General features: G+C 40.1%; 2 protein-coding genes across 6 annotated transcripts in view; one reads left to right on the top strand and one right to left on the bottom strand.

Moving 5' to 3' along the window:
- Positions 1-196: 196 nt before the first annotated feature.
- On the bottom strand, positions 197-20,651 carry CRYZL1 (crystallin zeta like 1). The gene is made up of 13 exons (XM_084293053.1): positions 20,537-20,651; positions 20,298-20,411; positions 16,807-16,884; positions 16,227-16,299; positions 15,548-15,592; positions 11,611-11,679; positions 9,510-9,643; positions 8,600-8,711; positions 4,192-4,290; positions 3,401-3,522; positions 2,822-2,927; positions 1,227-1,272; positions 197-586 (listed from the first exon to the last, which is right to left on the bottom strand). Exons 2-13 carry the CDS (start codon positions 20,361-20,363, stop codon positions 487-489), a joined length of 1,050 nt encoding a protein of 349 aa, XP_084149179.1. The 5' UTR covers positions 20,364-20,411; positions 20,537-20,651; the 3' UTR covers positions 197-486.
- A 315-nt stretch (positions 20,652-20,966) lies between these two features.
- Positions 20,967-23,899, top strand: part of ITSN1 (intersectin 1) — a 123,111-nt gene continuing 120,178 nt past the window's right edge. For all 5 annotated transcript variants that reach the window (XM_084283565.1, XM_084283563.1, XM_084283564.1 and 2 more), the window contains exon 1: positions 20,967-21,105. The gene's annotated coding sequence lies outside the window, so the exon portion shown is untranslated. The remainder of the gene's footprint in view (positions 21,106-23,899) is intronic.

Genomic DNA, 23,899 nt, shown 5'->3' with positions numbered 1-23,899 from the left:
GGCCACCCTGTCTTTCAATTATAGAACAATTTTAAACATGGATTGAAGACTTAAGTGTACTACAGACAGAGCTCAGCCTCAACATAGTCAAAAAGAAAAAGGAAACGTGAAGGGAATTATTGGCAGGGGATGGAGAAGGGAGAACTAAAACAACCAAACCAGCATTTTTTTCCACTTTAATTTCTTATGGCTGAAAAACAACAAATGAGGTTGCACATAGATGTTACTGACATTTGTAAAGCAAGCAGGGCAGTCAAGATTTGTGTGTCAAGACTGTCTCTAGAAGTTGCTGATGGAAACATTTTGCTTAACTGGATCCCAAAAAAACCCTTTGAAGTCTCAGGAACTTCACAGACCATTTGTACTGAGGTACAAAAGATCTTTAAATTCTGGTTACAGAACTATTTGAAAGTGTACACTCATTTACTTCTTAAATATATCATGTTTCTTTATCTTCCACAGGCTTAGAAATTGGGAAATTATGTGTCAGAACTGAATGACTTGTCTTTTTCTTGCTTGATTCTTCTGAACTATTTCCATAGAAACTTTGGCTTCATACAATGGGATCGGTTCATCCAGCTGAGGCCTGAAATGGAACAGCGTGTCAGATATATCTGATGGGCATGCTTAGGTCAACAGAAACATTCTAGGACTACTGCTATAGACTTTACTTTCGCTATGCAAACTTTACTCCTTAAACACAATAAAAGTTTTATAGCTTTGCTTGAGTTTGCAGAAGAAAGAGCCTTAGAGCAAACAGGAAAGAGAAGTTTAATTAAAAGATATCATTCTTACAGGGAAAAGGTGGTGGTGGAGAGGCTTTTGCTCAACAGTAATACTGTTGAGCGTTAATAAAAGGATCTTCCATTCCCACCTCATTATGGTTATCTTCCTATCTAGTGAAGCTGTCACTCTTACAAAGGAATATTAGACAAATCTATTGTCTTACACACAGCACCATTTCTCGGACACACTGCTGAGCAGACAGATATATGCTCTTCCTCCACCAAGAAAAGAATGTGCTGCCTCTGTTAAATTGGCATCAGCAAAATCTGGGGTTTTACCCAATTTCCTTATGCTTAGCCTGCTATATTACAGACAGACCATAAACAGAACCACGTAAACTATTAGAGACATCTTTTCCTCAGCATCCCAATATACATTTACAGTACAGCACTGGCAAGAGATTACTCCAAAGGCTGAATAAAGAAAAATAATCATCTCACCTGAAAACACTACTTGATAATTTCTCCATTATGTCTTCTAAAATGCGTATCTAAGAGGTCTGTCAAGGTAGCAGCGTATCTACAGATAATACTTTCAACCATCAGGTTTATTGGTAAGAGTCATTATTTCTGATTTATTAACGTATCAGAAATAACCGTTCCTACAACAGCATATAGAAATTAAATATAGAAAATATAACTTAAAATAAAGCAAAGGGTTAAAACAGACAAATGCAGTCTGCAGTAAGTACAACACTAATTAATCAGAATGATAACCACGCTTTTTGTGCACAATAAAAATGACTGATTTTGGTAACAGCTAAACTATCCCTTCTATTCATAGAGAAATTAAAGGTAAAAATCATAATAAAATTGGAGTGTAGCAGAGCTTGTAAATTCTTGGAGCAACATTGTGCACTTTTAAGGATTCTAACACTCGTGTCAATGCAACAGATGATCCTCTATTTAGAGTGTATAATAAACTAAAAAAAAAAAAGTTCCTTCCTTCATTTTAAGAGTAATATGGTTAACATTTGAATCTCAAGCTGTTTTAAAAAGTTATCATCTTGTGATTTCTTCAGAAACTATTCATGCCATAGACTCAGGAATTGCACAAGATGTAGATATCTAAAAGCAGATTTTTCCTATCAACTTTTAAAGCCTGTGGTGATAAAGCATACTGTTATTACTACAGATACCATGGGAGATGACAGGAAAAAAAAAAAACAAACACACAGTTTTAGTCAGTTTTTTTTTTTTTTTTTTTTTTTTTTTTAATATGTGGGTAACTACTTGGTAAGCATTCAACAAAAATACCAAAAGATTAAACCATTTATGATAACCTATATCCCATAAATAGTTCCTCGGTGTGCCTGACCTTGCCTAATCTGCTTTAGAGTTCAGTGGAGGAGGGAAGGGCTTCCCTGCAGTATAGTTAGTCCTTTCTCAAATATAATGACTAAATCCTCACCTGCCTCTGCTGTTCTGCTAAACTGCAAAAGTGATTCAGCAATCTCACAAGCTGCAGTGCAGAACAGGGAGGTTCCTTAAAGCCATAAAGAAACCTTCTATTACTTGAAGCAATCCACTGAAAACTGTCCTGCTAGCAACAAGCTCAGAGTCCAGCTCCTTTAGACCAAACACAGGTAATGCAAATGAAGGAGTCACTCCTGTCTCCACACCCACACCTTTGCTCAGTGACATGGTACGTATATAACACAGCAAATAAGAGAAAGGTTATGAAGCCAAAATATTTTAACTTTTACAGTTAAACTGACTGTATTCCAAAATCTTTATGTATAACGTAAACACCTGTAGAATTAAAGCTTCAATTAATTGGCTCAGTCTCAAACCAAAACACTACTTTCTTCGGAATGGGTTATGTTTCACCGTTACTTTTAATGAAGCGTGTACTTAGAAGGAAACCAGGACTTGCTTAAAACACAAACCTGTTATACTTCAGTTAGACTGTAATGCTTAGCTGTGCTGATCTTTAGGTTACAGGTGTGAGTAGAAGAGAACGTGTTAGTTAATTTCTCTGTTACATTTTCAGCTATCCCTTAGCAGTCAGTATTCAGTTACCATCAAAAGGATATAGAGATACTTCCCTTGCTGTATGTTGGACAAGTTCCATATCTCATCATTCAGAAAGGAGACGGTGGCTCCTTTAAGAAACAAGGAATGGCTGTCTGGGGGATCCAGCTTAACCAAAATGAAGAGAAATATTTCATTATCTTTCCCTTTTCAAAAATAAAGGTTAAATGGTTATTTTATATTTACGGTTAAAAAACTACAAACAAACAAAAAAACCCACAATACACCCTTTGACTATTCTTCAAACAAGTAAAACAAACTTGTAATATTTAGTTTTCAGGGATACTTTTCTGCCTGGCCTGTTTAATATTTTGAGCCAAACAAAATAGATCCTTTAATATTTCCTTGGTATAGCCAAGCTATTAACTTACTATGTTAGAGCAGACAGCCCCAAAATTGTCTCAGAGGAAAATAAAACGAAAAATGTGAAAGCTGAATGCTTTCCATTTTCTGGATATGAAAGTTTTCTTAAGTAAAAATTGATGTCATCTAACAGTGGGGAGCCATTCAGCCACGGCAGAAGCTCAGACACATTCATATAGATAATGCGGTACAAACTAGTTTGCTGACAGTATCTTTACCTGAAGATTTCTTTCTGTTGTTATCCAGTGTCCCCCAACACCGAGAAGAGTGATGATATCATGCTTATGAGGCAGCAACTGTGATTTTGAAGTCGATTCATCTTCAGCACTATATAATTTTACTGGAAAAAGAAAAGAACAAATACATTTGAGTTCAGAAGAAAGCAGTCACAGTTGAAAATGAAGTGCATCTCTTCCTGCACTGGAAACCATCTATCTTGGGATTCTTTTACAGTCTTAGGTCTTACAAAACAAGTTGGAAGCTATGCATATGAATACACACAATCAATGAGGGCTCTTTGGAACAGCACTGTAATTCTGTCATGCTGTTAGCCTCATGAAAATACCTCAGAAAGCAGAAGATTCATAAAATTAAATATGTACTGCTTTTAAGACAGTGGAACTCTAAGAAGTTTTTTAATAATTTCATTTAAAAATAGTACCTTCAGACTTTTCAACTATGATGCTTATTTTAGATTATTAAACTAAGGTAGCATAAACAATGATGTTATAGCCCTACTTTTAAAAACGTTTCTTTTCAGCTTTAAATAGAGAAATATTTCCGACAAATTTAGCAGCTGACCAACATTATTAGATACTTCCACTAGAGGGTGATATGAGGAGAGCTTAAGGAGATCTATTGAGTAAAGTTACACGCATAAAATTATATGGGATCAAGCAGTTAAGTGTATAACTTCTGGGGTGATGCAGCTTCCACCTTTACTACTTGGAAACAATAATCAGAAACACTTAACGCTGCTCTGAAGACCAGGTTCTTGTGGGTTACTTACCTCCAGCATCTACTACAATATCCACTCCCAGGCCACCTGTTTCTTCCAAGCAGCTTTCTGCCACGTCTATCTTCCCGTTTGACACATCTATCACTCGGGCTAGACAAAGCAACACATTCAGTCAGTTGCAGTAAAAATATAGTTTAGATTTACAGCAGAAGAGTTCCTACTTTCTGTATGTGTTATGAGCAAGTTTACAGCTAAGCCAAAAAGCTAAGTCAACGTATTGGTTTTCATTTCCCAACACAGTGCAAAATCAACACCAAAAATAAGTATTAGATTATTCCAGAAGTAAAACTCCAGTCTGTTTCTGATTTTTGGCAGGATAAAGTATGCGGCTACAAGAATTAGAATCCTACTGTAAGGTCATTCTTTACTACTCTGACTTTTTTCAAAAATAACAAGTTCTGGAGATAAGGAGGTACCTTATTTCATGTCTCCAACTTTCAAATCATCTATCAGTCTGCTAACTGCAGCAGTAATGCATTGGGAGACTTTTACAAGCACGGCTTCCTTTCCTTACTTTACATAAACACCTCTTCTTGCTAATCCCTTGCAGAGCCATAACCCTGCCACATCAGTGGGAAACAAAAAACGTGCTCTCCCTGACATGGAGTCCTGTCTCCCAGGTCAAAAGTAAACACATAAAAGCCCAATAAATTCAGTTGCTAATGAACCACTGACTTGACTGTTCTTATGAAGAAACTGATCATTAAAAGAATATTAATAAATACTCGTTTAATTTTTTCTCCAATGAAATCTTAAGATGCAGTCAAATCTCAGGCCAATCATTTAATATTATTCACCCAAATCAAGTTATTTGGACAAAACCCATACATTGTCATGATTTAGTAGTGATGTGATAGTCATGTTTCCTGTATGCAAATAAAAAAACATATGTCTTTTGTTATCAGTTTCCGCAGTGAAGAACTTAAAGTTATTTTCTCAACAAGGCAATTTGACATGGTGCAGAGAAAATCTATCAATGTAGTTTCACTTCTTAAGAACAATTTTGATTTAATAGACTAAAAATCTGACTATCAAAAGGAAATAGTTTAATCATTTTGGCCACTTTCTGATTTCTGTTTAGCAAAAATTCAGTTCGGTTACTTAAGTCAATCCAGCGGTTCAAACGGTATCCATCAAAATGCTGTTCAATTTCCTTCCCAGCAAAATGCTGCAACAATTTCTCTCCAGTACTTTCTTTTTTCAGTATGGAAAAGGCTGAGCATCAAGTTATATTATTTTCTACAGTCCTTTGTAATTTCTCCTAATTTCTCACAAAACATTTGTAAATTGGTTCAGTTTCTCCTTTTGTGACTTGCGCAACTTCTAAACTAACATTATTCTGACTGGCGAAAAGGCTTTCGTTTCTCTCTTCTTTCACTGCTGATGAGAAGCAGAAATACTAAGATTTCTACTGCTTGCTTCCAGAGTTTACTCTCACCCAGCAACATCAGCTACACAGTTTGAGAACTGCCATACAAAAGAGCTGCTACTTGGTTTACTGAGTGCAGTCAAGACAGCCACGAAATCTCAGATGAGCTCTTACCAGAAACATTCACTGAAAGCTCAATATTGGGTTTAAAACAAAAAACCAAGACAAGACAAAAAAAAAAACAGAACAAGGGGGTAGTCTAGGGAGCAGAATAAATACATGTTTACGCGTATATGCATACAGGTGTATATGTATATGCCTTCTGTTCTCCACCAGCAACTTATCATATTATTTAATGTTTGGACTCTAGTCTGAAACATGGGCATCAGCATTTCAAAATTCATTATACTTCCCTCCTTCTTGTGCTACTACTGTATTTACTTCAGAGATTACTGAAGGCATGTGAAGGCCCCCTCCTGTTGGTTTAAATACAAATCCTTAAACGTGAACTTGAACTTCTACTTCAGTCACACTCAAATGATTCCTCCTTTTCATGCTGTACTCAGGTTATATCTCTACTTGAAATTGAGTTGCAATTCAGAATTTCTTCCCTTAATGTCTATGTCCCCCAAACACTTGCAAAACTGCTAAACTAAACCCCTATGGTTGTCAAACAAGCACACACATGGGCTGTACACGCAACAGCCTTCTTACTACAAGAGGTGGTTGTTTCAACCATTTCACGAGGCAGTTATGACATACTGATAACACCAACTGTGGCTCACTGTCAGCTGATAGACTGGTATTAAAAAACAAAAAGTCAGCAAGCAAACTCAAAACTGAAAAAACCTGCACCCACAGACATTAGAAGCAAGCCGGCTCAGCTATCTCTAGCAAGACTTGGACTACTTATTGCATCTATATTAGCACTCATATAATTTAAAAATGCTAGTAAAATGTATGCCATGCAAACCAAACTCATATTAGCCTATGCTGACAGGGTTAGGATAATAAAATTGCTGAGTCCTTTCTTCCCTATTAAAGTTCTCATCTCAGCAAAATGAATCCCATATTACAAAGTGAAATTTTAGAAGGTCTTTGGTATTTACTCTTTTACCCTGTTGCAGCTGGCATAACAAACCTCTAGATATTGACAGCATTCACAAAATGCTTTACGTTCTGGTGTCTGTAATGTCTTCTACTACAGTTTAAAAAAAAAAAAAAAGACTTCTGAAATGAAAGGAAAAATAGCTATTTTTGTGAAGGTGAGAAAAAAAGGAGATGATATAAAAATCTAGATACAAGTCTGTAGGGTCTTTAAAGAAACGGTTACATTCCCAGCACAAAACTTTGTACTACCCTGTTGAAGATCATTATGTTCGACAGCAAAAAATGTTTTTCTCCCTCTTATTGTGTAATAACCTCTGCACAGCACTCCACTTCCTGCCGCATTATCAGCGCTCCAGAGCTACTACTGGAAGAGAAAACACTCACTTGGTAGGCTGGAAGTGAATCACTCCCCAGCCCTGCAGATGTGTGTGAATGTGCAGCCCCGGAATGCACATGCACACTGTGTTGTCTCTGTGCTTCCACTGCCAGTTCTGTTCTCAGGAGCCAGAAAGGAATCAAAATTGACAAGAACTCCGTTCTCTCAGTGTCTAAAGAGCAGCTCTCTGGCTTATTCCATCCCTCTGCTAGCTTACAATTCTGGAGCCAGCAGGGAGAACACAAGGACAATAGTATGTGCACCTGCGTAGCAGCAATGCCTGTTTTTAGTCACTCAGACCAAGAGACAGGATTTCAAAACTGCTGCTAATTCTCCACTTGGAAAACCAACATTGTAAATAATTTTACTGCGCAAAACAACAAAGAGGAAAGGAGTCAGAGTCAGGGACAGTTAACCTTGACATTATCTTTTGAAATCAGATCTCATCTTAACTTGTACATATTTTGATGCAACTGTAATATCCGTAGATGTAACTGCATACACAAAGCTCCCCCTCATACTAGGCATTCTTACAACAACAGCCTCTACTTTTACATGTATTTCTTTAAATGACAAAGAAAACATACACTTAAAAATGTTAATTGTTTATTATACTGCGCAGTCTTTGCATTTTGAGGAGGAAGAAGAATCAGACACTAGTTTTAACCTCTCGATCGCTGTGCAGCAGAGTTCGTGGACTGCAATGAATTTGGATTTGCAACGCCATCTATTATTTTACAACAGTCTGGATAAAGAAATATTCTACTTTCCTCAACTCTACAGAATTGGATTAAAAAAAAATTTGGTCAAAAAAAGATGCCAATATATTTTACAGAGCCTTCTCCCATGTTTTAAATGGCACTGTTATTTATGACAGAGGGGGGACAAGACAAAAAATGTAATTAACAGGGTAGAAATAGAAGTCATAGATGAATGTAAGTATTATACCTAGTGCAAAGCTCATTTAGCAAATAGGAAAATCCAACAAAGCCTTTGAGCATCTGACTGCTGTAAAACATGCATCATTTTACAGTTACAACAGTACTTGAAACAGCTGCCACAGCTTGATAAAACGCTATTAGAAGGAATTAGAGTCTGATTAATAATTTATCTCAAGTATATGATTGCATCTGAACTCTGACTCAGGTACACAGATTACAAACTGTGAGACTGGTGATTTAGTAATGCTTTCTTCTTGTTCACAGGAAACACTTTCATAAAGTGAAAACATTTCTGAGTGGTTAGGCCAAAAGTCAGAACTAGAGCCCTAGTATGTGAGATGGAAAGTACTTAGAGACAGACATCACCAGAATAATGAATAACAAAGAATAAAATGCAAACCAACAAGAAAAATTCCATGAAATACACCCAAAAATAGAAGTTAAATAAGTATAAAGTACAAAATACATTTTAAAACTATTTAATTAGACTATTTATAAATTTGTATTTTAGTTTTCAGCTACTGAAATAAGCTTCTAGTTTAAAAATACATTTCAAGAAGTTCTCCTTAAGCATAAACTTTAGCACTGAAGAATGCAACCTACCCACAGCAGGTCTAAGCCTCTCCAGGAACTGCTTATCTTCAAGACTGTAGGCAGTAGATATCACTTTAGCTCCTCTGTGTTGTGCTAACTGAATAGTTATTGTACCAAATGGCTGCAGAAGAAAAGAAGGTAGATGGGCTTATTTACAGCAACAATTTGATGCACTCTAAGAAATGTTATATTGCAAAGGCCATTCAGGAGAAGAGTAACCAGAAGTGAACTTACTCCTTTAATAAAAGTTGAACCAAGAATTTGAATATTCACAGATCTGCTTCTGTTTCAAATGAAGCCAAAAAAGTCTTTCCCTGTACTAGAAGCTACGAACAATTTTTTAGGAGTTAACGAGTTCTCCTCTTCACCAAAATAGCTCAGATCCTATCTTAGAAACATAAGTACTGTAACTGCAATTGTAACTTCTAGCTTTGGGCTTGCTCCATTGTTGAAGGATGAAGTGGTACCAAGAAAACAGCTGCAGCTGCATTTACATTAACAAATCTTGGCTGTGGCAAGCTCCACATCTTCATTAGCAATAAAGACTGCAGCAATGCAAATGAAATTATTTATATCTGAGAGAAGCTGAAAAGCAGTGGTGGGAAAGGAATAAAAAATTAAGGCACTTTCCCCCAGTTACACCTGAAGGCTTAGGGTAAAACCCCTCAAAGTAAAAGAGCAGAAGAGAACTACCTCTTCACGACCCACACAACACGTAGAAGATTGTATTCTTGGCTCAGCATCTTATGTGGGAGGGCCCTTCCTACTAATCCATTAAGCTAAGGGTGCTGCCGGGAATAGAATAGAGAGTTCGATAAGTTTAGCAGGTTGTAAGAAATCCAGTGTTTCTGGTGATATGACAGTTATTTACAGCAGAGGCGATCTGTATCAAAATTGTTACTGCACAGTTGTTACCTACACTTGCTCCATCCATTACAAGGACACTTTTTCCAGGGGAGACTTGGGAAAGGTAGTGTAAAGCTGTGTACGCTCGGACGCCGTCACGAACAGTCCCTGCTGCTTCAACCCAGCAAACTTTTTCTGGTTTACGAACTGTTTTGGGGGAAAAAAAAAACAACAACACAAAAACAGATGGGAAAAAACAGCCAGTCCCCAACATTTCAATCTGAATGATTTTTAGGCTTCATCAGTTTCTAGAACATGAAAGAGAATTATACAAGTCACATCACCTATAAATGTAATTATAATCTATTGCACAAAGGCAATATTCCAATGTTGTGGCTCGTGGCAGCGTTAGAAGGACTGCATGAACTCGAAGTGGAAAAGGTGATTGTTATTCTGAGAATAATCAACTTGCTTCTGCAGTACCCTTGTGAGCACATTCACGTACAAGTCCAGCATTTAAACAGGAAAAAAGAAAAAAGACCCACTCCTACCATAACCACCTGACAGAAAGAATCTGAGGAGGTCTCTTCACAAGGAGGATTCTGATACTGAGAACATACAATGCAAGTTCCACCCCATGAGTTCATAATTCTTTCTCTACAGGTTATAATCTTCTCCCTACTTCATAATCCCTGGGTATAAACAGCTTCTGGAGGTTATAGCACATTCTGAGAGAAATGAAGGTCAAGATAACATTATTTGTCATCTATTTTCTGTTGTCTCTATCTACAGGAGAAAGTGTTTTCCCATTCTATCCACATGCTTAAACGCCTGGGGAGGTAAAATTAGCAAACAGCTTTGTCAGCTAGAAATCCTGAGTTCAAGTATCATTTTTAATGTACGCAGTTTACATGATTTAGCAGACAGCTTGATACTAAGCAAAAAAAAAAAAAAAAAGTCTGTCACAGAACTGAATAAGCAAGCACCAGCTTCTTATGGCACTAGAAAAGAATAATGGAAGAGTCTGGTCTGCCTCTAAGCCTAAAAATTGGCAGTTTAGCCTGAATCAGGGGAGCTACATAGGACCATAAGCAATGCAATCACCTAGAATCATTTATCTATGTGCTGGGAAAAAAATTATAGGGATTATCATCAGCATCAATACTTGTACCAGCTGATACTGCTAAGCACAACGTAAAGTAGTGAAGGTTTTAAAAAAGTCAGAAACATTTTCTGCCTATAGTTAATCATAAATATAGTTATAAGCACACATCTTGGGATTTGTACTTTGAAATGTTAGAAAGAACAAATGTTTTTCATCCCCATGAGTCCACAGCTTCCCTTTCAAAATCTGCCAAAGCTAGTCAGGAAGACTTCATTTTCAAACAAGTGTTGTTTATGTTGAGTTATGCCTCGAATATATTAAAAACAACAGCATGGAAAGGATTTTTTGACTTATTTTAAACAGCAAAAGAAGGGATTTAGTATTGGCATAAACAAATTTAAAGGAGTCCTCTCTTAACTGTAGAAGTTGAATCCACGGACAGTCACAGAAACACAAACTAATTTGAGCAAGAGTAGCTTACTCAAAGGGATACAACAAGCAGTCAGGAGAAGCACAGACTCCCAAATACAGTATTCTATACATTAAGGCACTCTAAGCCCAGGAAAGGGAAACTGGAAAGTTACAATAGCTGAGAAGAAAGTTTCAATACGGGGTTTTCCCTGATCCTCAATCCCTGAAAATTCCTTTCTCCAGCTTCTGGTCTGCTGATTTTACCCCATCAGTTAGTTCAGTCATAAGTGATGTTCCTGAATTGGGTCAAAGTGAGGAAAATTTCTTATTAAATTTTTTGTCAGAGGAGATGAGAACAATGGAGAAAAAAAAAAAGCGAAGCAACAAGAAGGGAAGTTAGAAGGAAATAAAAAAAGATGAGTCAGCTTGCATGGTTTAGACAAAACATTAACCCCTTAAAAGATAACAGCAAATAAAAAGCCTTTGAGGTACATGGCATTCAAAGCTTTTATGAATAGGTGGAGTAGACAGGATGTCTGAACACTGCCACACAAGTTTGCCCCAAAGTCCAAGTGACTTAACTCCCTAGTACTAAAGCGAAACCAAATTCTAAAGGTACAGTAAGTGTAAATATTAGCAAAATACGTGAACTACATACCCAAATAATGCTCATGAACTAGAACAACTTCACAAAGACCAGACTCTTCAGAATCCAGGGGCAAAATTCCTGAAAAAAAATTAACACAGACCTTTAATTTCAAGCAAGCCTACAATATAACCAAAACAAGCTCCTAATGAAATTTTTAGTCCCACTAGGCCCGTGGATCAGTTGCCCTCTTGTCAGGTTTATGACAGGTTAAGAGAACTTCACAAGGTAACTCCTTGTCACAAGATGGTTCCAGAGGTGCTCCAAACAACACTTCCAGGTTGGGTGGATAAAAAATGGGGACACTACTGAAAGACTTTCACTACTGGCACCCTTGATTTTTGTCAGGTTATGTCTGAACTCATTTCACACTTCTCTCACTGATTAGTGCTCCACTTTCTGCTCTGGACCATGGCTAACAAGAAAGAGAATTGTGCTCTCATGTTGCAAATGGGCACAGACCAAGCTACGTTACAGCTACAGGCACTAGAACAGAAGACTAGAGGTAAGCACGTTGATAATCCTTAGCAAATCTGGCTGCTATTTCCACCGCTCTTTCACAACTCCCATTCAAAACCATGTGCTGCAATATACATCTGCAGCTCTTTCAAGGCTTTTTCTCTGGAACAGCAACAATAAAAAGCTCAAAGTAGCTATCTACAGCCACTGTTATGCAATTAGGAAATAACGCAAGAAGGGCAAGAATCTCAGAATACACTTTCTTACAACATCACGGACAATTCGATTTTACTTTCACACTTAGTCATCCTCTAATTTAATGTACAAAATATTAAGAAATATAAAGAATGCCCCTAAGAAATGTCTTCTATTCTAAAGCATCACTGATGATTAATACAGTATCATACTCCAAATGAAGATATTTTTATAGTAAACTGTAATATAGTTTGTTATATAGACTATAAACTATAGAAGATATCTTTATAGCAAACTATAATAGCCTTGGCACCTAAAACAGTTTGCATTCTAACATCTTAGAGGAAAAAAAAAAAGAAGAGCAGAATGAATATTACATGAAGACATCTCTTTTCTAAACAGATGAAAAAAGTTAGGTACAAGCTGCATTATCTTCTAACACTAGAGACTCTAGTATGTTACAGCCTCCGAGGAGTCATTATACATCGCTGTCAGCTTGCATTGATTTCAGGGTCTCTAAAACCATTCAGAAGAATGACCCTTATGCTGAGCATAGGAGATACGGCATCTTAAAGAACTGTGCCCTTGACCTTCTTAAGCCAGTACACCTCATAATGCCTCCAGAAGCTCCAACATTAAGCATAGACCTTTATTTTCTATTTGCTATACACATCAAGCGTTTGACACGAGTACAAAATCAGATTTTCACCTTATTTGTCAGAAATACTTCACATAGCATAGGGCTTTTATGCATTTATTTATTTAGTAATGAGGCACGGAGAAGAACTGACACTCAAACTGTCTAACCATCATAATTTCTAAGCAGATACATATTATATTTAGGTACGTGTCTCCAAGTATTTACAGCTGATTTAGCTCTCCAGATAATTTCCCCTGCACTCATTTTAATGAGCAACATGGTATAACTGATTGCTGAAAGATGCTGAGAGCAACAAACAAAGCTGACATTTTTGATTCCTTGTCAAGTAGTATCTCAAAATGGCAGGTCTGAGGTTATACTCCTGCATATATCTTAACCAAACAGAAAGCTGTATTTAAGAGAATACACTACATAGACAAAGAAATCTCTTCTGGAAGGTAAAAGAAGGATCAGGGAAAAAACAAACAATCAAACAAAAAAAAAACAAGAACACCTTTAACAGGGAGAAACAATTCTTGGTATGATTTTAGCTATAGATTAAAGAATTAACACACCAGCTAGTTCCAGTGAACACAGTATTATTTTCACATGAAAGAGAAGATTTCTAAATGGGAACTGTGTTACCACATTATTACTGTTACACTCAGTAAGATGTATATACCGGGGCCGTATTCTTTGATAGAAGGACAAGCTTCTTGGTAAAATTTAAGTGGATGTGTTTCTGACAATTATTTTGGGACAGTTTGATGTTATTAAGCACACAGGTAACCAAATCAGTTGGCAGTTGCTCATTTTCTTTTGAAAGTGCTCATTCATCAATTACAAATAAACTCTCACCAGCAATAACTGGGAAGCGTGCCTGTCAGGAAAAATTTACTATAGAAAAGAAATATTTCACTCCTGTGTTTTGTCTTTATAGCAATCATATTGGATACATAAGGATGGACAGGAGTTTGAAAGGAAATGCAAAGAGATACCAGTATTTCAGAAAAAGAAACGTGGGTTTTCTTTCTTTCAGGGTTAAAGTTTTTAATGCTGTTTTCTTTATCTTTCTCTTTCCACAACTGTAATTCCAATTATTCTGTACCTGAATTTGCAAACATTCAGTATTGAAGAGTTAAAAAAAAAAACAACAGAGAACTTGGACAAACCCAAAACCCAGGCAAAATGAATCTCTCCTTTTCTCGCAACCCAAGTATGGATTCCATGACTGATTCCGTTCCCTTAATGTCAGACTTACAACTACTCCCACTCAGAATGCTACTTAGCACTCTCAGGACCACTGACAGGTTTTCAGAGGTGTATTTTTCCACTTAATTACTTACTGAAACTGTATTCCCTCAGCTACAACAGAAGTTGATTGAAACAAGTGTTATTTTAAAATATTCAACAGATGGAGCATGTCAGGTATCCATCCAAATGAGCAATACTGTTCACAATAACGATACTATTCATAATTTAAACTTATTCGTGTGCAAGACTTGAAAATGCTTGGCCATAACTGTCCTACTTTATTAAACAAAGTAAAGCCATTTCTGCACCCCATAAAATGGAATAGTAATTCCAACCTGCAAGGATTACACTTTCTGTGGTGAGTAAATAATAATGATTGCTCATCTCATTCTGCTAAATTTGAAGCTAATAATACGAAAGGTCTGCCAAAGTTCCAGCAGGAAAAGCCCCTAACACTTTCCATGTGATTGATCTAGAAGTCTGTTTTCAACAAGAAAACCCAAACAAACAACAGAAGTACAGTGATTACCACTTGCCCATCTGATGGGCTTCTCTGCCAACAATCTTACAGCAGGATCAGAAAACACAGGCTCCCTACAGTAAAGTTTGTGGGGAAAAAAATCTACTCTCATGAGCAGAATAAAAAAAATATTCTCATCTGCAGTAAAAATGAAGATTCTAGGAAATAAGCAACTTGAACCAGTGTTGCCTTTTAAATGTGGCCTTGTAGCAACTGTAGCAAGCTACCTGAGCACATTTCATTACTTTAATCAGCTCAGAAAATCCACTAAAACTGGTGGATCTACTTGCAAATTCAAGTTACGACCACTCAATTTCTTCACTCAATCAAGAACTGATGTGATTTAGAAGACACTGAACAGTCTTGTATGCTTGCAGAAGAGATTCATCACTAGCAGTTAAAGGTGTATTTTTAATATCATCCTCCAGAAGGCAGGAAATACAAGCCTAGACTTAGTATCACACAGAAAAATCAAAAGATACGCATTAATTACATCAAGGAGGTGTTACAACTACAGACTGCTGTTGATTTATTCAGATGATTGCCTCTAGATTACCCGGTTTGCATGGCTAATAGGACAAGTATATTCGTTATACACGAATATACATGCCTAGTGTATATTCTTGTAGATACGGTGAACGCTGTAGGACTATGATAGATGACATTAACCGGCAACCCAAACTTCTTATAACCAAAAACCCTCCCTAGGAGAACACTTTCGGTGAAAATTTTCATTTATAGGTGCTTATTCATGTGACGCCAGTTAGAAATTTCAAAATACACCTTCAATTGTAGCTTTAGCAATGACTATAAGCTCAGCCATTCATTATAAAAAGATTAATAATTGTGTTAGCTGAGAAAACAAACAAGTATTAGCTTACCTACTACTTCATCATCCGGCTGAAAAAAGGACACCTTTCTTCCAACTGGTGAAGAATAGAGGAATATGAGGAAAAAAGGTATGGACAGAAATGTTTACAGATGAAATTAAGCATGCATTGACAGTGCTGTTTATCACTAGCTCATAAAATTAAATAAACCCTGCTAGTGAAAAATGTATGTTGCCTGTTAAACATGCATATATCGAAAGAGAATCTTTCACTCCACTAAACTTTGGCACCCCATCTACAAACAGTTACATGCAAGCACACACACGTACATGTATTTGAAAGACCGAGGCTTTAAACTACGCATCAAAGATGGATAAGCAAATGAAACACTGCAGGAATTCCTGAATGCCTTCACTATTCCAACAAGAACTTTTTACAAATAAATTAAAGGTTATTACAGCATGTGGAGATAAGATCTTAAGATCTTTGTATATTTCATTTAGAAAGCTGCTGTGCATTTTTTTTCAAGCGCTCTGAACAGATAAGCAAGCACTACAGCTCAGTTCCTTCACTTTCATTTCAGTATCATTACTAATTTAGGGAAAGCCTCGTTACGAAAACAAATTCTAGTTCCTACTATTAAATGTGTAGCATGCAAACACTATTTGTTCTGGATTACCAGACCTCGATTCTTGCTCCATGCACTCACAAGACAATTGTACTAACTTACCTTCTAATACAATTCCAGAAATTTCTCGACCAACAGGTAAAAGATCCTTCTCCATTTTCATTTCTGACAGTAGCTACATGAAAATAATGGTTATAACTTCCTGCTATCACCAAGACTCAAACTATGCATGTTTATTATGATCTTACAGCGTTTGATATTCACAACAGGAAAATTGGGCCACTACCAAATGGGGGGAGGAGCAGGTACCCATTCCTCATTTAATATTAAAACTTTTCTTTATGTATTTAAATTTAGAAGCATATAAAGAAAAAATAAAAACAGTCATTAGCTGACAAGCCAAACTAGGACTTAGTCAGTGTGCAGAGGATGATAAAAGGGTTTTGCTGGAAGAGCTCGCAAGTGACAACTGATCTTTCTCCATAAATTAGGAACCAAATCACAGGTGCCTTTTATTTAAAGAGATATAAGAATACCACATCAATCCAGTGCCCTGTTTCTCAGTGGTAACGCCATATCCTCAGATAATGGATTTGTGCCAGGTACCAGATAAGGCACTGGCTTAGAACTTCAACGGAAACTGTAAACACCCCTGGCTTTCACAAAAAAAATAAGCAAATACCTTTGTATCTATCCAGCTTAGCGCACAGGCTCTAACTTGTACTTTCACATCATTGTCTCTTGTAGGATGAAGGTTTTCCTAGGACAAATTTACAGACGTTATACAAAGCAACATGAATGTGCCAGTAGAATCCTCTCAAGCTCCTGAAAGCACTTTCCCACAGTCTTTTAGATTGTCTTAGTAGATTTAAAACACCAGTTTGAGCACATAGAATCATGAAGGTTGGAAAAGACCTCCTAGATCATCTGGTCCAACCATTCCCCTACTACCAGTGTCACCCACTAAACCATGTCCCTAAGCACCACGTCCAGCCTTTCCTTAAACATCCCCAAAGACGGTGACTCCACCACCTCCCTGTGCAACCCCTTCCAATGCCTGACTACTTTTTATGAGAAGAAATGCCCCTTAATTTCTAACCTGAAACTCCCCTGGCACAACTTGAGGCCATTCCTTCTAGTTACCCGTGAGAAGAGGCCAACCCCCAGCTCCCCACAGCTTCCTTTCAGGTAGCTGCAGAGAACAATAAGGTCTCCCCTGAGCCTCCTCTTCTCCAGACTAAACACCCCCAGTTCCCTCAGCCGCTCCTCACAGGCCTTGTGCTCCAGGCCCCTCACCAGCTTCGTAGCCCTTCTCTGGACACGCTCCAGGGCCTTGATGCCCTCCTTGTAGTGAGGGGCCCAAAACTGAACACAGTGCTCGAGGTGCAGCCTCACCAGAGCTGCAGAATGCAATCACCTCCCTGCTCCTGCTGGCTATACACACTATTCCTGATGCAAGCCAGATGCTGTTGGCCTTCTTGGCACAAAAATTTGGGCGTTTCTGCATTGGCCGGGAATCGAACCCGGGCCTCCCGCGTGGCAGGCGAGAATTCTACCACTGAACCACCAATGCCAGATACAATATATACATTGCTGCTACAAACTGACCACCCTGCTGAAACTCCATTAAAGTTACTTGTCTTTTATGCTCCTGCACGTTAAATATCACAGCCTTACCTGAAAGAGTTACACTATGTAATTCCAACTATATTTTAATATTAAAATAAGTTAATAAGTTAAAAATATATTACGTTTTGAGAGAATTTTGACACGAGTGTCTGAGATACTGCGCTGTCATACTGAGGTAAATATTCAAGTAGTCCCAGTGATGTCAAAGAAACTGCACCACTAAGGACTGCTGTTGAGCCCCACAAATGATGGACATCTCACATACAAGAATATTCTACTAATGAAGCCTTCCCTTACTATCCCAACTTCTGTTTCTGGAACCGATACCTGAAATGATTTGAAGCAGCTGAAGCAGCTGCTAATTTAAAGTATTTAAATAGCTAAATTGAGTTCTGGACTGGTGACTCCCCAGTTTTTGAAGAGACACCTCAGGTACTAGAGGCAAAATCAACTATTTCCAGGTTATACTGTGGCCTGTAATGTCTGTTGGAGGCAAAATGAAACAATTACAAGAAAGTCATGAGAGCTTAGTTTCTACTTCTAAAGTCAAGACATCTTCTCTAAGTGTTTAAGCTTTCCTTCATCTGTTCTTTAAAACTGTTCCCAACAAACAGCTGTTGCTTTTCTCCTAGGCTTAGCAACGTGAAGGGGAACCTCTGTGTGAGGAATGCTGAGATGAACTTTTTCTCACCCCAGCTGAGCTAAACACATGGTGTTCCTTTAAAATTGGAAGGCATTTTGCCAGTCGGACTGACCTCCTGCTCCTCAAACAAACCAAAGTGGATTCTCACTCTTGGTTCCACAAAACAGCCTAGCCTGTAGGCTGATGAACTACATGAATACTGCATCTCTGGTTAAAATAACCCCCCCAACACTTATAATCTAAGGGATTTATGCAAATTCAATCTTATATATTCTTTGGAAATATCTTTTTAGTATACATAGCTCAGTGAGCCTAAGTACTGCTACAATGCACATAACAAACCTGCTTTTTTTTTTTTTTTTTTTTTTTAATAATACAAGAATACAAGCCTTAGGAACAAAAAGAGACAACAAAATGTTTGTGCTGTTAACTGGCTCCTGAATTCGTAACTTAAAATGCCAATATTACAATTTGACCAATCTCCGCATAAGGAAGGTTTGCTATTCTTCATCCAAGCCCCTCATTTTCCATTAACCAACTGCTGTTCTATCTCTTTGGTCAACTGGCTCTCCTTTTCCTCATTTTTTCAGTATTTATTTCAATTTCAGATCAGGATCCCGTAGTATTGGGTGTTATACAGACACCTGCAGGATCAGTTCCTATCTGAAGAGCTTTCAATAGGCAAGTGCTCAGACAAAGAATATACCCAGGAGTGCAGTTCAAGATCTAATTTAGCATACCTAAGACTGTACCAGAGCTGCCTGGCCTGCCTGCTGCCAGCATCTACATATTCCCAGCCCCTCCTCCACGCTGGAGCTAGCAGTTGTGAAGCCATCACACAGATGTGAACTAATCTCTAAAAAATTACTAGCTCTCAGTTGGACACGTGGGCTGATCTACCTCACCTTATTGCTGCATGACTCTTAGAGCCATTGAAAGGAAGAGAACAAAGCCATGCCGCTGAGGGGTGATCAAGCCTTTTCTGCAAAAGCACAATTTAATAATCAGCTTAAGTGGATTTAGGATAGTTCCCTGAATATGCATCTTGGCAGTATCACAATCGGCCATCTTATTGCATCCTTCTCTTCAGGCAGTTCAGCAAACGTGCCTCACTTCTGTGACTTTACAGCGATTCAAGCAAGAGTCACACCAATACTACATCATTTCATTTTGATATGTGGCTTATAGGTATACCGAGCTATCTATATTACATAGGTATACATTAGTTTCTTTTATACATCTAAGAGATTCACTTAAAAACACAGGTTCACATCCTCAAAACCATGTAAGCGTTCTTCTACTGTTCAGACACCCATACTGCATCAACACACACTTGTTGACATCCTGTTTTAGCCTTACGCCACCAATTCGTGTACGCTTAGCCAATTAATGTTTACATCAAACAGAGAAAGGCTCTTCAGTACAATAGTTTCAACTGCGTTTGATGGAAAACTAGTTGTCTCCTTGTTCCTTCAAGCTGCAGGAAGATGCACTGTGCTTTCAATCTTTACCAAGAGCAAAGAACTTGTGAGAGCAGAGAAAGTTAATGGTAGAATCTTTTCAAACACAGTAAATTTCTCAAGCTCTACTTCTACTTTTTCAGTGATCAGAAAGTCCAGTCAAGGGACATGCATGAGTATGGAGCCAGCGGTTATTTATTTTATGCTCAAAAAAGCCATTTTTAAAGCATAGTCACCAAAACTGGTCTATAAAATAGTCCACCATTGGTCTGGCCAAGTGCTGCGCCACGCTGGTACGATATTCCTGCCCTACCTTCCCTCACCAGCCTGTCTGTGCGATGATAACACTAATTCACGCCTAGCGAAGCGCTGGGTGATCTTACACCCTTGTGGCACCCAGCCAGGGTCTCCGGGCCCTGCAGGACGAGCCGTGGCACTCACTCGTTCCTGGAAGACAAAGGTCAGCTCCTCCCCAGGTGCCTTCTGCTGACAGAACAAGGCCTTCATCGCCACCCGGGAGAGGGCACGGCAGCCACACCGTGCCTGGCGCGGTACCTACGAAGGAAACGAGTTAACCGGAGCTTTGTGCTGTTAAGCAGAATGCGAATTTCTTGCAAGCAACGTGAGGCCTGTGAGCTCAGGGCAGGTGTAGGCGGGGGGGGGTCGCCCAGCGCGCCCACCTCAGCCAGCGGTGGCCAAAGGCTCAGGGCGAGGCGGCCCCGGGCGGCGGCAGGCTCCCGGGCGCCGCTAGGCCGCGAGCGGCGGTTGCCATGGCAACGCGAGGACTTCCGCCTCGCTCCCTCCTCGGGCCCCGCCCCACCGCGCGGCGATTGGTGGAAGCGGCTGCCGCTCGGCGTAAAAGCGGGGGTGCGATTGGTTGAGCGGGCTGTCGCTCAGTGCCGGGGGGGGAGGAGCTGCCCTCGCGGACTACATAACCCAGCAGGCGGGGTCACGGAGAGCGCCGCAAGACAGCAGCCCCGCCCCTTCTTCCCTCCGATTGGCCAGCGGGCGCGGGACCCCGCCCTCTGATTGGCGCAGCGCGCTGCCCGTCTCCCCGCGCCGTGAGGGCGAGCGGGGGGCGCGGCGCTCCTCCCCTCAGCGGCCGCCAGACGGCGGCGGAGGAGGCGGCGCAGGGGCATGGTGCGGCCGCGCCGGCCGCCGCTGCTGCTCCGCACCCGGCCCCGGGCCCCCGGACCCCGCCGCCGCCTCCAGGGCTGTGAGCAGGGCCCGCGGCCCGGGCAGCGATGAGGTACGGCCCCGGGGGGGGGTTGGGGTGTGAGGGGGGGGGGGGAGCCGGGAGGGGCGCCCCCCGCCATTTGCCCTGCGCCCCCCCCCCCCCCCCCCCCCCCCGCGGGTGTGTCGCGATTAATCGCGGTGTTTTTGTGCCCCGCGGGGGGCTCTGTGCTGGTCTGTGCCCCCCACAGGGGTGCTGGGGCTGCCCCCGCGCCCCCCATCCCGCCCCAGCTCTCGGGCACGATTTTTGGTTTGGCCGCACGCAGCTGTTACCTAACGCTTGTATTTAAACAGGGAAAAAAAATCGATAAAACCCCCAAATGCGTGCGTTTCCTCCTAAATAGCAGCTAAAAACCGAATCAGCGCTCTCTGTGTGTAGGTGCCAGCGAGTGGGGAGCCTCAGGCTCTGCGGTGCTACAGGGCTCAGCCCTCGCCTCGCTTTCCTCTGCCCTTTCCTTTCTAGCCGCCAGCAACTTCCTCCAAGGAGCAAGGTGACATCCCATATGTTCGCGTTTTTATTATTTTTTTTTATTTCATTTTTTGACGTAGTACCCGTCGCTAAATTCCCCTTCCCATTATAAAGCGCTCGCACCGCATCCCCGGAGCTGTGCCGGAGGGGTGAGGTGTGGAAGGAGGAGCCTGGCGGCTCGGCTGCCTTCAGGCTCCCCGCTGCAGGGCCGGGGGTGCCCCTGCTTGGCAGGCCAGGTGGCCTGGAGAGGCACAGGTAAGGAGCACGCCCCCGTCCTCTTCTTTACCTTAACATTTAAGATAAGCACTTAGGCAAGCACATAAGTCCAAGCGGCTTGGACCATTTCAGCTTGCGTTATTAGCGCTTGTCCGCTCTCACTGATTTTGGCCGCTTTACAGGGGTCATGTTTCGTACAGATGAACCGTTTCTGAACGGTTTCCCCAGTGTGTGAGGCTCAAACTTCATCTGAGCCGAGCAGGTTGCTCTTTGTGCTTGCTGCTTCTCAAGCCGTGCTTAATTCTTTCAGTTCTCGTGTTCCCTCTGTGATATCTCACTGTCTTTATTCCAGATAAGTTTGTTTTCAGCGTAGCTCTTTTTTTTTCTTTATAATTGACCTTTATATCCCAGTTGAGTGGAATAACTATGAAGATACTGTGTAAAGTATGAGTTGGTTTCCCAAAACAAACCGGTGACCTGCAGTCAGTGCCTGTGCTGCCTCTTGCTGCTGTTAGTTAGCTGGCGGAAAGTCTGCATGCTTTTTCATTAATACCTCCGATTGTGCAATTAGGTTAGATGTGGATTCAGCGAAGAATGTGAATCTAGCAAATAGATCACAGAGTGGTGATGCTGAATAGCCTTTTCTGGTCTATCTTACGCTGTAGCCACAGGTTGCAATTTTAGTTTTCAGTAGGGTAACACCAGGGAAAACAAGAACTTAGAGAGCTCTGTTTGTAGAATAAAGAGAAAACAACAGAAGTTGTTTTCAAAGTGTTGGCAAAGACTTGAGGAAAAGATCATCAAGGAGAGTTATCAACCATGACCACTTACTTATGCTGTCTTTAGGCATAGGTAGAGTAGGATAAATCACAAGCAGAGCCATTTGTTTGCAGCGAGCATTTCAGGTAGCGGTGTCCCAGTAGTTTCCCTTCAGGGAACCAAAGAGATAAGTTCATTTTTTTTTTTTTTTATCATTAGAATAAATACTGCTTCTGTGCCTGTTGTCTGCTGGAAACATTGACTGCTTGTTGCCATTGTGTTTAATACAGTTGCTGAACCCGAAATGGCCCCTCCGCAGTAAATTGGTTTTGTTTTCACTTACATAGCATGAAGCTGGGTAGTATGGTCGACAATTACAAATTTGCTCTAGTCAGAGATCTAATAATGTGTTATTTGTATGCATAAAAGTGTATTCTGAGGTGCCAAGGTTTCAGGATGATATTTGCCAAAAGTGGCTACAGTGTTTCAAGAGTACTCTTACTAAAACACAGTGTAACAGATTCTGCTGCTATTTGGGGTGATACTGTTACCCTTAGGTATGTCCTGATACCAGTGCTGCCGTCGGGGATTAAAATAACTGCATTTGCCAAGCCTTTGTACACCAAACCAAAAATGATGTAATTCTGGGGTGTGCGTGTGGATGCCTAGCTAATCCACCTGTCTACAGTGAGTCCGTGTAGGTGGCTGTGTGTGTTTGTGCAGGAGGCAGAGGTGGTCAGCTTCTTGACAGAGCGTGCACTGTTTGTGTAGGAGAGCTTAGTTTCTAATTACTGATCTCTTAAGGGCTTTCCTACGATTGAAACTGGAGTTTGTCTACCTACTTTGGAGTGTCAGAGGATTAACTACTTGGCCAGCGTGGGAAATGATGAGAAGTAAAACTTGTGTGTGTGGGAGAAGTATCCTCTCTCTTCCCCAGAAAGAAAAGTTGTTTTTCCTTTTTATTTCTGGTGGAAAAGATGTGTTGTGATTCAGATCAGAATGCAAACAAATTGAACGAGGTGGTACATACACTCAGTTTGGTTTTCTCTTACGAAATGCATTAAGCTCATGTATGTCGGACATTAATTTTTCCTTTTTCACGTGCTGCTCATAAGATAAATGAATTAATTAGTGCTAGTGTCATTTCAGAGGTCATCTTTCCTTTTCCCTGTCAAGTCGTCTTCTCAGAAGAGTTGGGTGTGTGAAATGTGCTTGGAATTTTAAGTAATCGTATTATTAATTGCCTGAAACCCAAATCCCCACTGTAGGTCTCTCTCTTGCAGCATTTCTCAGTCTCTTCCCCCATCCCTTGTGGTTGTGTGTGCCCACAGGATATTCGTGGTGACCGCAGTTCTGGCGGTCGAAG

This window comes from Netta rufina (assembly GCF_964035555.1).
Source record: "Netta rufina genome assembly, chromosome: 1".
Lineage (NCBI taxonomy): Eukaryota > Metazoa > Chordata > Aves > Anseriformes > Anatidae > Netta > Netta rufina.
Note: the sequence above shows the minus strand (reverse complement) of the source record. Positions and strands in the feature narration are given on the sequence as shown.